Genomic DNA, 13,894 nt, shown 5'->3' with positions numbered 1-13,894 from the left:
CTCTGCAGAGCGGATTAGTGACGACTCGGATGCACCGCGGTCTCTTCAATCCAGTAGATAAACACAACCACTTTTTTTTATCTGCCACTTCCATCATCGACAAGGGAAGCCTTCATTTGTTCCTTGTGTGTGAAATCTTTAAAAGAGAATTTGCGTGTATCAAAACGTTCTCCTGCCGTTGCTCTTTATGATTTTTAATTTTTTGTCCCGAGACGTAGCAACAGATGTGTTGTGGGCATTCTAACATCGGGGGGGAGGGGTCGCGAGGGGGGATTAAATCCCAACGCTGCTCTAGCGATTTGACAGTGCTTTGATGGAAAGGGTTTGCAGGGAGCCTGCCAGCAGTCAGCGGCGCACCAAAGGAACGATGGGCGCGTGAGGGCTCCAACGGGCCGAGGCAACAAGACAAACACTTTGACGCAAAAGTTGCTCCAGAAGCTCTGTGGGAATAGAGGGAAGCAAAGGGACCCATCAGCAGGTGAGATGAATATGCATACGGTTTTTCTTCTATAATATCACATTTGGATTAGAACTAACCCACATGAATGCGTAGTGCATCTTGTGTAAAGTATTTACCTGTTGTGTCCATCACCCCCAGATAAGCGTCGTAGAGATGCCTACACGTATGAATAGATAACATGCTTTACATTTCAGACAGTATTTCTGCAAACAGAAAAAGGTTAAAATTGCATCTGACATTTTGTACATTATATTCTGATCTGTTATATTTCACATTCTAATTATTGTTTTTTACATGTAGGCAAATATGAATGAAAACTAGATATCCCAACAATATCTGCCCTTGTACACCCTTTGAAAATTGAACGCGGAGACCAACCCTTGTTTATTTCAGCTTTGAGGAGGGATTTAGGATTAATACTGTAGTGCCACAGTTTAATCCAGTTGCATGCATAGGCAGTGATGACATAAAAATGGAGACTGGGGCAACCGGTGGGAGAGGCGACGTGGAGGGATTTGGGTCGGGCCATGATGAGCATCTGGCTTAAAGACGTCCGGTGCTCTGGACCCGCAGAGCAGCGCGTGGACGTCGGGATTACACGGGGCGCACACACACACACACACACACACACACGTAGCTGCGTTATCTCTCGCTGCGGGAGCCAACGCGACACATAATCCCAACGCGCCAACAATAACCGCACCGATTCTACTGTTCCCGACAGCTGCCATGAGGTTGGCAGGGGCCCGGAGCCGGAGGGCCGCGGAGCCGGAGGAACCGGAGCGGGAGGAGGTCACCGAGGCCGCACGCCACGAGCACGCGGAACGGCACGAGCACGAGCACGCGGAACGGCACGAGCACCCGGAACGCCACGAGCATGAGCACGAGCACGCGGAGCATCACCCCGGCCACGACTACAAGCACATGAAGGAGAAGTTTGCGAATGAGCTCGGCCACCTGCCAAGTACGCCGCTTCTACGAATCCAGTATCACAAATTGATTTTCTAGAAATGTGCTGTACTTTCTTTACATGCTTTTGGAGAAGATGCAGAATCGAAATAACGATTTATCCAGAAGCTTTTTTTAAAGGTTTGAGTATTTTGACATTCTACATATAACTAATAATATGAAGGAATTTAAGCTTGTTTTCTCGGTCATTATCTCCGGTGTTTGTGACCTGCGTAGCGACACAAACCAAAGTGGGAGAAATGTTTCTCCTTTAATTAACAGCTACTGCTGCGGTGCTCTGAGTAAGTCGCCTCATGACGAACCGCGCCGCTGGGGAGTGTGTTGGTCGAGGGCCACTCCCGGCTTACAGCGTGTGATTATCTGATAGTGGAGACGGGTGTTGCTGACACCGCACGTCCCGGCTCATCTAACTGCCCCCACACAAACAAGCGCCTGAAAACATTTTTCAAAAGCTCAAAAGATACGCTGGAAAGATACGCTCCAAAACATTCATGTATCTGTGTCTGTGTCTGTGTGTGTTTTGACAACTAACTGGAACCTGGTTTATCAGAGTGCATTTTTACTTTGACCTAATCTCAAGATGTGAAATGTAAATCCTCTTGATGCATGCGGCTTGCACAAAGCCTCGGATGAAGAAGCTGGTGTTCAAACGCCCGCACTGTTTCAGATTCAGTTTTTTTGTTTGTTTTATTGGGGTTTTGTTGTCTGTTTTTTTCTGGGGCGGTAAGCATTTTCCCATCTCGCATTCAGTGAATAGCGATGAGTGAATTGCCCTTTTTTTCTGTTTTCTAACAGTTCCCGGGTGGGCAATAGCAGCCATCGTGGTGGTCGTCCTGGTTTTGGTGGCGTGCTGCGTCTTCTGTCTTTTCAAGAAGTGCTTCGCGAAAAAGAAGAAGCCAAAGAAAGTGAGGGAGAGGAAGACTGGCCGCCGCAAAAAGGAAAAGGAAGGCGAAGGGGAGGGTGGAGAGAAGGCACGTGATCTCCAGTAACACGTTGTTGTTTTTACTCTTACCCGATCGACACCTCCTTGATGAATGTCCCGTGGACCTGTGCTTTAATATGGCAGGAGGGAGATGTGAAGAAGCCCGGAGACCAAGAGGAGAAAGAACAGGAAAAGTTGGGAAGACTGGAGTTCTCACTGGACTACAACTTCACGGATGCCCAGGTAGATGCTGTGTGAAAACCAAACCCTCACCATTCACAATGAGACATTCACATTAATGTCTCCATGGCCGCTGATCGTTCTGTTTTCATTCCGTTCCAAGCTTATAGTGGGCATCCTGCAGGCTCAGGACCTCGCTGCTATGGACATGGGGGGGACCTCGGACCCTTACGTCAAAGTCTATTTGCTGCCGGACAAAAAGAAGAAGTACGAGACCAAAGTTCAACGCAAGAACTTATGTCCCGTCTTCAACGAGACCTTCATCTTTAAGGTGCCACGCGCCCGGCTGGATGCTGCCTGTGTTTCTGTTTGCTCTTTCTCGGGTCTCCGTGGTTCTAACGTTGCATCGAACTCTCTTTCCCAGATCCCGTATGCAGAGTTGGGCGGAAAGACTTTGATGCTGGAAGTTTTTGACTTTGACCGCTTCTCCAAGCACGACATGATCGGCGAGATCAAGATTCCCATGAACAGCGTTGATTTGGGTCAGCCGCTGCAACAATGGAGGGACGTGGAGAGCGGTGAAAAGGAGGAGGTGAGATACGTTATTATCGCTGACATGTTGTGTGGATTTCTATTTACCGAATAATACACTTTATGCTTTGCTGCTGGTGATTAACGATCACAATAATAAGCAGTTTAATAAAATATGGTGATGCTGCGTGATGGTAATCCATAATGCTTTCCTTTCAGCAAGAGAAACTGGGGGATATCTGCATTTCTTTAAGATATGTGCCCACTGCTGGAAAGCTGACAGTCAACATCATGGAGGCGAAGAACCTGAAGAAAATGGATGTCGGTGGTTTATCGGGTAATTCTTGCTCCTGCCGTTATTATCGTTGGGAGTCATTTAAACATTTGCTTAGTTCTTATAACCCAGAAAACCACAACTGCATCCCCTCTCCTCCTGTTTAAGATCCGTATGTGAAGATTATTCTGCAGCAAAATGGCAAACGGATCAAGAAGAAAAAGACGACGGTGAAGAAAAACACGCTGAATCCTTACTTCAACGAGAGTTTCAGCTTCGAAGTCCCCTTTGAGCAAATACAGGTAGGCTGTGCCGTCATGCCATCATCGACTCAATGATGGCAATGATTTCATGCCTTCTTTTCTCTTTGGTCTTTCAGAAAGTGCAGGTCGTCATCACAGTGTTGGACTATGACAAACTCGGGAGCAACGACCCCATTGGAAAGACCTTCATGGGTTACGGAGCTACGGGAGTCGGCCTGCGCCACTGGTCAGAGATGTTATCCAATCCCAGACGTCCAGTCGCCCAGTGGCACACGCTGCTGCCGGAAGAAGAAGTCGAGGCGGCGCTCAAAGCAAAACCTCGTTAGCGGCACACGCCACCTTTGGGTCGTCGTGGCGCAGGGGTTAGAGAAGGTGTGCTGGGAAGCACAAGGTTGGTGGTTCAATTCCAGGCTGCCCCATGTTCCATGTCGAAGTGTCCCTGAGCAAGACACCTAACCCCTAATTGCTTCCCGGGCAAAAATGTGAAAAAAGCCATGGGTTTAAAAGTGTAATGTAAGTCGCTTTGGATAAAAGCGTCAGCTAAATGACCTGTAATGTAATGTCAGTCACAATGTTTTACTCATCCTAATACTCCCGATGTGTTCTCAAGCTGCGTGGCCTGTTTTTCCATTTTGTTTCTTTTAAGGTACTTTAATGTGCGTGCGAGTGCGCGTGATGTACAGACAAAATGTTGTTACTCAGCTCCCATTATGTGACTGAACCAATATTACAATATTGTATTTTTTTCTGTCTGTAAAACACACATATGTGAATGTGCATGTTTTGTGTATGCTCATGCATGAGCCTATTAAATCTTTATTTAATCTAATAATCTTTGTTATAAAGTTACACTTTGGAGACATGGTATAGCTTCTGCATCTCATGTCATGCACGCTCCTTTTTATAGCGTCAGTCCTTAAACACACTTGTAATACCGCACCGATGGATAATATATCAAATGCAAATGGACCATTTCACAATAATACATATCTTACTCTCTTACCTTTAATTAGATAAATATACTGTTAGATATCATTGGTCTAAACTTTAGACCAATACATGTTGCATAGTCCAAGCACGACATCCGGTCCTCCACCGCCGGTAGATGACGTCAGTCCACTGAGAGACTGTTGCTTAGCAACGGAACTCAAACGGTCGCCTCCAACTTTATTGACAAGTCAGACTGCTAGGTGAGTTTTTCCCTTTTGCTTTAGTTTGTTTATCATAAACGGGGTCTGTGCCCTCTTATAACAACTTAATTGATACGGTAACTTATTTTGGCCTAACGTCACTGTTTAGCCGTGGTGCTAGTTAGCTAACTTCGCTAACATTAACTCGCCAGTTGGCGGTCGTGCTAAGCTAATTTGTCTCCCAGTAGCACTGCGCTATACTGGCGCTGTGTATAAACGTGCTTCGTCTCTGCACCGGTGACACCGCAGGATATGAGTGCTGGACGGGCACCCGAGGGTGCTGGCTGCATCACCTGGTGGGGGTTCAGTCCGGCGCGCGACCTGCTGAGCACAGGTGAGAGCCTCAGGTGCACGCGGGTGCGTTGTTCACCGAACAAAATGCCCAAACGTTCAAAGTCTCTGTCTGTCTCTCTGTCTCTGAGGCCCCGTGAGGCCTGAAGGGGACATCAACGTGTTACTGGTTGGCAGCGGAGATCCACGACATATTTTGAAGACCATTTCTGGTTTGCAGAACCACGAAAACCTTCATGTGAGCCCCCCCCAAGTTGCTTAAAACACCCCCCCCAATAAAAGCGTTTATACTCCACTATGAGCAGAACACTTCTCCTCTGCTCTGCTGCAGGTGTGGGTGATAGAAGACAGCATGGAGGTGGTGGCGCGGCAGCTGCTGCTCCTCTACCTGGCACTGATGCCAAAGGAAAGCATGGGAAATAATGGTGGGCGGGTTTTGTTGAGGTATTGGCCTTACAGATGTTCGATTCATGGGTCCTAAATATGAAATGGTTTTGCCGCGATCTTTGTTTGCAGAGAAGGCCGAGGTTTTCTTGGAGGTGTTTGGGAACGGTGAGATCCGCAGTCACACTGAAGAGAGACTGAGACGCGCGGCATCGCAGCTCACCGTGTCTGTCGCCGAGTCTCTGGAGACGGCGACCCACCCGGCGCTGAACACGGCTCTCCTCAAGGTACAAACGTCTGCAAAACTGAGCCTATCCATTGTCCTTCTCTTTACCTCGTGGTCCGTATTTCTGTGTGGAATCAGACGCTGAGGCCTGCTCGGTCAAACCCGTGTGAAAGCTTTGTATTCTTTGAACAATCAGTTCAAGGAGCGAGATGAGCTGGCCAGGATATTCCAGATGTGGACCCGGCCTCGGCCTTCGTCGTCCTCATCTGAGTGCGCTGTCCCCGTCTCAATGTCCAAAGCCTGGGATTATCGGGTCAGGCAGCACCTCGGAACGCGCTACGACTCCAAGAAGAACTGCTTTGACTGGGACCTCTCCATGAAACTATACGAGAAAGGGGTAACTTTATATTGTGTGAAACTTTTCTGTTTGTTGATTGAAATGCGTTTTAGAAAGTTTGACATTTGGATGCTTAAATGTTTCACTAAACAACGGACCTTCTTTGTGTTTCTGCAGTGCGGCGTCATCAGCAAACAACAATATGCACGATGGAGGGAACAGGGTTTGGCGTTCGAAATGAGGGAAGGTGTCTACCAAATAAGCAATCCGAGTTTGCTCTCGTCCAGAGTGTTCCGTCAAGTGAGTTTTTTCTGCACAATGTTTCTCCACAATGCAGCAAGAAGACGACGTAAAGGAACTTTCTTGTTATCTGGACAGAAAGGGGGGAAAGTGTCTTACAGGGGCTACTGGGGGGACATTGTTTCCAGTCCTTATCTCTCCTTCGGGATTGAAACCGATGACAAGAACCTGCTCAGGACACAGAATGGGCAACACATCTCGGTAAAATATCCAGTAGCAATAACACAGATTACATGTTAGATTACAGCAATGTCTCCAGAGTGAGTTGTGAATACGCTCAGGAACATGCTCATGGTTTCTGTCCTTTTCCTTCACTCACATCCACAGACGGCCCAGGATATCTCTGTTGCAAATGTGCAAGAATTGTTCCAGTCCCTGTCCAGAAGACGGGGCCGCTCCATCACCTCTCAGTCGGAGGTAAAGGCGGAGGAGGCGTCTCCTGAGGCTGATCTGAAATCTGTCCCCGTTCACGGTAAAATGCTGTTAACACTAACTACCAGATGTTTGTCACTGCAGGTTTGAATAACTTGCTTTTGAGAATCTTTGAATGTCATTATGTTGCATTCAGCTTGGTTTCAGTGTGTTTAATTGCAGCGTTTGGTCGATCACTTCCCAGTCCAGCAGATGGAAAAAGGGTATCTGTGTATGAAACTTGCGTATGTCTCAAACCGTCTCCAGACTTGATGCAGCCGGATGGGATCTCTGTGACATTCCTCCCGTTGGACTCACTTTACAAACTGCCAGAAAAAAAGAAATATTCCCACTTCTTTAACACCATCTACTTCTCTGCCAGGTGAGAGCTTTCCGTCTGGAATTCCCAAATAGATAATTGGTCTGAATAGATAATCATTACGGACCGACTGCAGACCCCTAACCACGTATGATGTCTGTGTTTTCGTTTGCATCCCTGTCAACGCTCTTAAAGCTGCGTGCACCTGCTGGGCCCGACGATTCGGCAGATTGCAGCACCAGACGCCGTGCTGGTCGTGGAGCTGGCAAAGTGAGGCTTTTCATGTTTTGTTACCATGGTGACAAGAGTAGAGTGTCTGTGCTCTTTTAGTCACAAGTGCACGTGCTTTGCTTTACGTGATTCCTTTGTGTTCGCTACACAACGCCATCTGTAAATTCAAAAAGGGAGCGATAATTGTAGCGCTGCCGCCATATTTATGTTGCATTTTGTGTGTTCATTGTGAAACAGGTACATTTTGGATCTGACTAAGGAGCAAGCAGAAGGCTTTGCAGAGAAAGTGGTGAGCACGGCTCTGCAGGCCGAATTTGAGCCGTGGCGTGACGGAAAGAGTGACGACGTCCATGCTGTTTTCATACCACAGAGGAAGTAAAGGTGGTGCATTTCTTCTGCTCCCCTTGTCAGCAGCTTTACCTTCAACATATGCAACAGTCAAGGTGATATTGCTTCACATCAGAGTCACTTTTCAGGATCTTATGCAGACAGAATTTATTTTTCCTCCATAAGGAAGTTTACCAGCCACAGAAATCTTTCTTCTTTTTTCTTTTTTTGTCACTGTGAACTTTCTAGTGTTTGGATTTTATAACAATGAATAAAGAAATTTAATTTAGAATTTGAATGACACTGCAAGAAAAATATCCATTTTATGTATTTCAATAAATACAGATGTAATTGCCATGGATGTATTATAATAAATGCCACAAAGAAATCTCCAATCTTGTCCAGAAACTAGTTCCCCGTCTTCGTTGTGCGTCCTGTGTGCGCTCACTTCCAGCGTCCACCGACCTTCCCCTTACCGTTGACCTTTTTGCTACATCGAGACAAGAAAAAGAAGACAATTGATTATGAACAGTAGAATTCAGCACAGAAATGACCAGCGAGTGTGACTCATTGGAAACGTTTAGCACATTTCATATCTTAGACGTGTGCGTCCTGTGAATTAAGTGGCGAATGTTCCGAGCTGTGAGTTTGTCCTTTCCAGCGATGTGACTGTTGCCGTCCGTCCGTGGACCGTTTGCATAGTCGATGCAAAGCACAGCACACGATGCTCTCATTTGAGTGTGAAGGTCGTGTCGTGGTAAATTGGGACGAGCAGCGTGACTCACAATTTCTGAGCATGTTGGATTCTGTTCAGGAGGACGTTGATCTGTAAAAGACAGAAAATAACTCTATGTATATTTAAAATACCACGTTTTGTAAGCTCCCGACTCGCCGGCTCACCTCATACTTCTGCCTCTTTGTCTTTTCGGTCAGCTCAAACTTCTCTGACTCCAGCTGGTAGATACATTGCCACATCTCCACGGCTCGCTCTCTAAATCACACCGGCATCAACAAGTTGAATAAAAGGTCAGTTTGTCCTTTTTCTGCCATTAGAATTAGAGCCTTTCGTGGACGTGGAACTGACCTCAGGCCATCCTCTCTCAGGCTCTCGATGCCAAGTGGCTTGCGTCTCTCTGCCAGAGTCGTCTTCTTGATTTCCCTGGCGGTTTGCTTTTTGCCTCGCCTCTGCTCTGCCTGCAGGACACCAACACAACTCACTTTCCTGGAGGCTCCGACGGACACGACCTCCGACTCGACGTTCTGTGCTATTCTGACCTTGGCCAGGAAGCCTCCGAAGTGAGCTCCCATGTTGGACAGCACTTTCTTCTTCTTGGCATCCTCCTCGGCCCTCTTCTTTGCCTCTTCGTCCTCTTTCCTCTGTCTCTCCTCCTGAACGAAGTCGGGTCGAAACATTGTGATCCGAGCGCGCGTTTTGGCGACATACATGTGATACAAGGCGTTAATTACTGCGATCCGGGTCTGTCTGTCCCGCTCTTTTTCAGCCCTCACGCGCTGCTGCTCGGCTCTTTCTGCCCGGCGGTTTTCCTGTTACAGAAAAAACACGTTTCAGGTTTTCATCGCCATCTCTTTGTGGTACAAGTACACGGGTAACTGATGGACAGTTACAATCCTGTATTTGAGTCCGATCAGCTCCTCTTCCTCTCTCTGCCTCTGCTCAAAGTGGACGTCAATCAGAGTCTGCAGCTCCAGGAGGTCTTTCTCCATCCTCTTCCTGTGGATATCCTGTCGAGGACCAGTGGACACCGAGATCAATATTATTGAATCTCTTTCTGGGGCAATAATCGTGTAGATGTTCTATTAACAACAACCTTGAAGGAACACACATCAAAGTCCACCCTCTCCCCCTCAGGGATTTTAGGGGCAGCGAGCTGTGTGAGCGGCCTGTGAAATAACACAACGGCGTATTCAACTTATTCATTTTGTGGTAAATTCCGACAATGTGTTTTAGTATTTCCACGTCCATCTTACTTATATTTGGGCCGTTCTTCTTCAACACAACTGCTGCAACAGCAACAAAAAAGGGAATCGGTTGTTTGGTTTTGAAAACAGCACACAACAGATTAATTCATTAATTAATTAATTCATCCTGAGAGGAAAACAATTGAGTTTCAAACACAGTTCGTGGACGCTGATCACACGATCATACTGGAAGTGTTAAAGTTTCCTGTTAAATTTGAATTGAAGCTTAATGCTCCTGAGACCATTTGCAAACACCGGATGGATTGCGAGATGCAAATACACATGTTTACATCTTGTCTCCTGTGGGACACTTTCCCTGACAGGCGGCTGTAAGAACTTGGAACTGAACGTGCCGACGATTAAATGAACACAGCTCAGCATCATCGCCTCACCTCCCTCCCCCTGGTCCTCATCTTCCTCTGGAGAAAGGAAGACGATGGCGATTGAGTTGAAACAATGACAATTTGTTTGCATTGAATGATTGAGTGAATGTCCTCACCTTCTTGACGGCGTCTGAATAAATAACAATTGAACGAAGAGATCAGACATGCCAGAAAATAAAAGCTTATGTACTATGAATGTAGAAAAGTTTATAAATTGACTCACCCGTGATCTCCAAACTCAGACATGACGACACTAGATACATACATTTCAAGATATGAGACAATAAATTTCATTATCAATGCAGGCCAAAGAAAAAGCTGAAGCAGAACATTTGTAGATAATGATCTAGTATCTCCAAAAGAGAATGTGGGACGGGGAGATTAAGCTGGTCGGCTGGCTGCTGCGAACACCATGTCCTCTATTATCATTGTGGGTGGAGTCCAATGATATTTCATGATTCCAGGCTGTTACACAAAACTCTTTCGCTCATATTTCAGTGGGATTTGTTACACGAGTTGTCAAAAAATTTGTTACAGACACACTGGCAAAAGTCTATTTTCCAAAAAAACTATTTTCAATGAACATCTGGACGCCCAGACGACCAGCCTTTGAGAGCATTAACATGGCGGATCGATCCCTGTTTTTAGCCAAGACACCAGGGGCCTGTTTCAATAAGGAGGTTCAACCAACTCTGAGTTAAAACTTGAACTCTGAGTTGACTTACCCTGAGATGGGAAACTCTGAGTTTTCGGTTACAGAACAGCTGAAATGAGTTAGTTCAATCAACTCTGAGTTGACCTACTCTGAGTTAAGCGCGTGCACCACAACTATAAAAAGCCATTATCAATGGAGCGCAGATATTACGAGTCACCATGGCAACAGCGCCAGACAAAAAGAGGTCTTCATATTTTTCACCAGCAGAACTGGATGTGCTTATGAAAATAGCTGCTCGAGTCAATGCGTAAGTTTACATTTGAATTACTGTTATACAGTGTTGTGTGTAATTAATTTCTATGTAATCTAAAAACTGTAATTTAATTCCGTAATTTAAAGTCAAATCTGATGTAATTGCATTAAATGCTGCATAAACTATAAAGCAATTCTGTATAAAACAATAGTGGATTTAACATCAAATTTAAAAAGATATATTTTTTCAAGAATAATTCATGCAATTGTATAATGTTTATTTGAAAGCATTAAAAGTGCAGTTTCTTGTCTCTCCTTGTATTGTTCAAGTGGTTGAGGTTGATGTGGGATTTAGAAAGTAATTAGTAATAAGTAGACCAATACTTTCTAGAGATAGTCATTATTACATTAATCTAATTACACTGTTGAAGAAGCCAGTTGTAGTTAGTAATATAAGTGACTTGCCCAACTGTTATAATATCAGAAGTGAAACTGGAAGAACAGTGTGTTATTCAACCTAATTTTAATTTTCATGTAGGTGCAATCCTGCAGGCATTAAAAGAACATGGCAGCAGCTGAAAATGAAATATAAAAACATAATTCAATTTAGGAAATAAAGAACACCATATAAATTGCTGTGATTTTGTGTTTATTCATTTTTATTTTATTTTGTGGGTGGTTGGTTGTGGTGGTGGATATAATGTGTATTAATCTGTGAAGACATTTCGGCATATCATATCCCGGACTACCCTTCCCTCCTGGAAATCTGCCGGGTTGATGGGGTCTTCCTCTGGGTCTTGTATTTGTAGGGCAGGGTGTTGCTCCCCTCTAATTATGGCAATTACAGGATCGTCCATAAAAGGACATGCCATTTCATTCACTTGATTTGATGCGCTCTGCGTGACTGAAATGTGCGCAATGAATGAATACCGAAAGAATGAATGAGGTGATTAAATACCACTTCCTCTTTAAAAAAGGGGAGGAGACGAAATAAACTCTGGGTTTCCCGAAGAAAACCTGCTCCCGACCAGGTTAGGTTCACAGAGTAAGTTGCCATGGTAACTGACTCTGAGTATAAGTTACCTCTCTTTCTGAAACAGGCTTGACTTACTCTGCTTTCTCAGGTTTAACATACCTCCCATTCTGAAACAGAAAACTCAGAGTTTCCCTCATTTCAGGGTTAACATACTCAGAGTTTTCACTTAACCTCCTTTCTGAAACAGGCCCCAGGACACGAGCATGAGAAGCTCTCAATCTCACATCACCGTCACCCGACGGAATTCTATTCTAATTTAGTTGAAATCCCTAACTGGGTGAAACAGCCCAGAGATCTGATTGCGAAAGACAGTATCTCTCTTCAATCTTTCCGAACTGACCAGGGCGAGGTTTAGACTGCAGTATCTCCTCAGATGAATCTCGACCGCCTCTTCAAATGAACTTTCCAAACCGGCTGGCGTCGAGGGCAGGACTAAGGATTTAGGCCTCTCCAACCCAAACCATTTTATAGCTGCTCCAGAGAAGTCCGGTTTCCCCAGTCTTCACTTCCGGCCCAAGCAGCTCACCGAGAAGGAAAACTTCTTCTACCCTGTTACGTCCGGCTGCTCTATTAGTGTTTTCTCCTCCCCCATGTCTTTGTTTCCAGTCTGTTCTTCAAAGGTGTGGTGAGATGCTGCTGACGATGCAGGCGTGGCCAGCGGTTCCTCCAGCCAATCCAGCCCTCAGCTCTGCTCCTTTAAAAATGTTTGTTTGTGAGAGCTGGGGAGGGGCTTGTGTTTTGGGAGAGATTGAGAGTGACATTGATTGAGAATATATGGTCTATGTTGTTTGTTAAACTGTGGTCTATTGTACACCCAGGTCTGTGTTTATGTACTTACCCCAAGAGCGCTGTGGAGCAGGGCTAGGTAAGATACCCTGGGGTCTACATACACCCGTATTTGACAGACCTTGCTTTGACAGACCGCTGGCACCGCCCTACTCCACAGGCCTTGTTACCTGTTAGTCCTCCTATCCCGTGTCTTTGTACTTGTGTGTAATTATTTGTTGAAATGTTTGTATTGTTATTGTAGGGGAAATAAACCCACCATAGCCGTCCATTGTAGCAGCGTGCTTTACTTATTGGGGTAGCAAGCTGGTGCCTTCGCATACAGGTTCATAATCATCCAGTGGGGTGGTCTTGGGTAGTTACGCCTTCCTCCTCTCCCGAGCCGGGGTGGAGGCGTAACAATATATAACCTTGGATTTATTATAACCTTGGATATAACTTGTGTTACAAGAGCACCAACAGCTTTTATGCCACCAAGAAACCCAACAGTCCTCATCATCCCCAATCATTCGATCGATAAACGAAACTTGAGGAAACACAGAAAACCCCATCAACGCACAGTAAGTCTGGGCAGAAGTTAGATTAGCCTGTCTCATTATTTTTGTTTTGGTGTTTACTGTATTGTTTAACGAGAGCTTGTGTATGTTTATGAACCGCTATCGTGCCTCACTGTACAGGATCAGGAAAGGCTATTGATCTGATTAGTATTGTTCCGAAGGTAATAAACCCTGTTATACTTTAAGCTGTGATTTCTTTGTGCATGTGTGTACTGTAATGCTGGCTGGAAACATGGTCAGTGTACAAACTCAAACCTTCAATTCCTTGCTCTTAATGAGTGAATATCAATTATTATTATTACATTGATTTATAGTTTGGTTATTAGTGCCTTTTTAGAGTGGTGCCCCGTTATTTATTTATTTATTTGTAAATTGTCTTAGCCATTGTTAATTAAAAATAATTCTATTTATGTCAATGATTTAATTTCACACCAGCTATTAACCAACACATTACCCCTATGTCGTGCCCAACAAAATGAAGCCCGGCGTAAGGCCGTTCCCAACACTACGTAGTATTTGTATATAGAAAACAGTAGCAGATAAAGAGGAAGAGGGAAAGCACACGGGCCTACCTGAACGGCTGTGATGATGGAAACAAGGGGAGTCACAGCTCGAGAGCACACACAGCTT

The 13,894-nt window shown here is 45.2% G+C and overlaps 2 protein-coding genes and 1 pseudogene across 9 annotated transcripts; 2 read left to right on the top strand and 1 right to left on the bottom strand.

Moving 5' to 3' along the window:
* The first annotated feature begins 6 nt into the window (after positions 1–6).
* On the top strand, positions 7–4,428 carry syt5b (synaptotagmin Vb). The gene is made up of 9 exons (XM_040176238.2): positions 7–478; positions 1,185–1,424; positions 2,225–2,400; positions 2,496–2,594; positions 2,695–2,862; positions 2,956–3,123; positions 3,282–3,399; positions 3,505–3,638; positions 3,716–4,428. The coding sequence occupies exons 2-9, from the start codon at positions 1,190–1,192 to the stop codon at positions 3,923–3,925; spliced, it is 1,308 nt and encodes a 435-aa protein (XP_040032172.2). The 5' UTR covers positions 7–478; positions 1,185–1,189; the 3' UTR covers positions 3,926–4,428.
* A 277-nt stretch (positions 4,429–4,705) lies between these two features.
* On the top strand, positions 4,706–10,174 carry dnaaf3l (dynein axonemal assembly factor 3 like). Of its 7 annotated transcripts, none has more exons than XR_013467779.1 (14): positions 4,707–4,789; positions 5,039–5,123; positions 5,212–5,318; positions 5,412–5,505; positions 5,597–5,751; positions 5,887–6,087; positions 6,205–6,327; positions 6,406–6,528; positions 6,655–6,799; positions 7,006–7,120; positions 7,253–7,327; positions 7,526–7,669; positions 8,549–8,641; positions 9,919–10,174. XR_013467779.1 is itself a non-coding variant. In XM_078103686.1 (13 exons), exons 2-12 carry the CDS (start codon positions 5,042–5,044, stop codon positions 7,665–7,667), a joined length of 1,362 nt encoding a protein of 453 aa, XP_077959812.1. In that variant the 5' UTR covers positions 4,706–4,789; positions 5,039–5,041; the 3' UTR covers positions 7,668–7,669; positions 9,919–10,174. The 7 variants fall into 7 exon arrangements, 4 of the variants coding, with proteins under 4 accessions (XP_077959812.1, XP_040032163.2, XP_077959813.1 ...); XR_013467780.1 differs by having other exon boundaries at positions 8,720–10,174; XR_013467781.1 differs by having other exon boundaries at positions 4,709–4,789; positions 4,978–5,123.
* LOC144383003 (troponin T, slow skeletal muscle-like) lies at positions 7,867–13,868 on the bottom strand (annotated as a pseudogene). The gene is made up of 12 exons (XR_013467782.1): positions 13,837–13,868; positions 10,202–10,231; positions 10,095–10,108; positions 9,988–10,014; positions 9,605–9,623; positions 9,242–9,517; positions 9,083–9,160; positions 8,891–9,004; positions 8,700–8,809; positions 8,516–8,606; positions 8,401–8,441; positions 7,867–8,105 (listed from the first exon to the last, which is right to left on the bottom strand). The product of XR_013467782.1 is annotated as a troponin T, slow skeletal muscle-like (transcript).
* Between the last annotated feature and the right edge of the window lie 26 nt (positions 13,869–13,894).

This window comes from Gasterosteus aculeatus, chromosome 5 (genome assembly GCF_964276395.1).
Source record: "Gasterosteus aculeatus chromosome 5, fGasAcu3.hap1.1, whole genome shotgun sequence".
NCBI lineage: Eukaryota > Metazoa > Chordata > Actinopteri > Perciformes > Gasterosteidae > Gasterosteus > Gasterosteus aculeatus.
The sequence above is the reverse complement of the archived record's forward strand: the minus strand, read 5'-3'. Positions and strand labels throughout refer to the sequence as shown.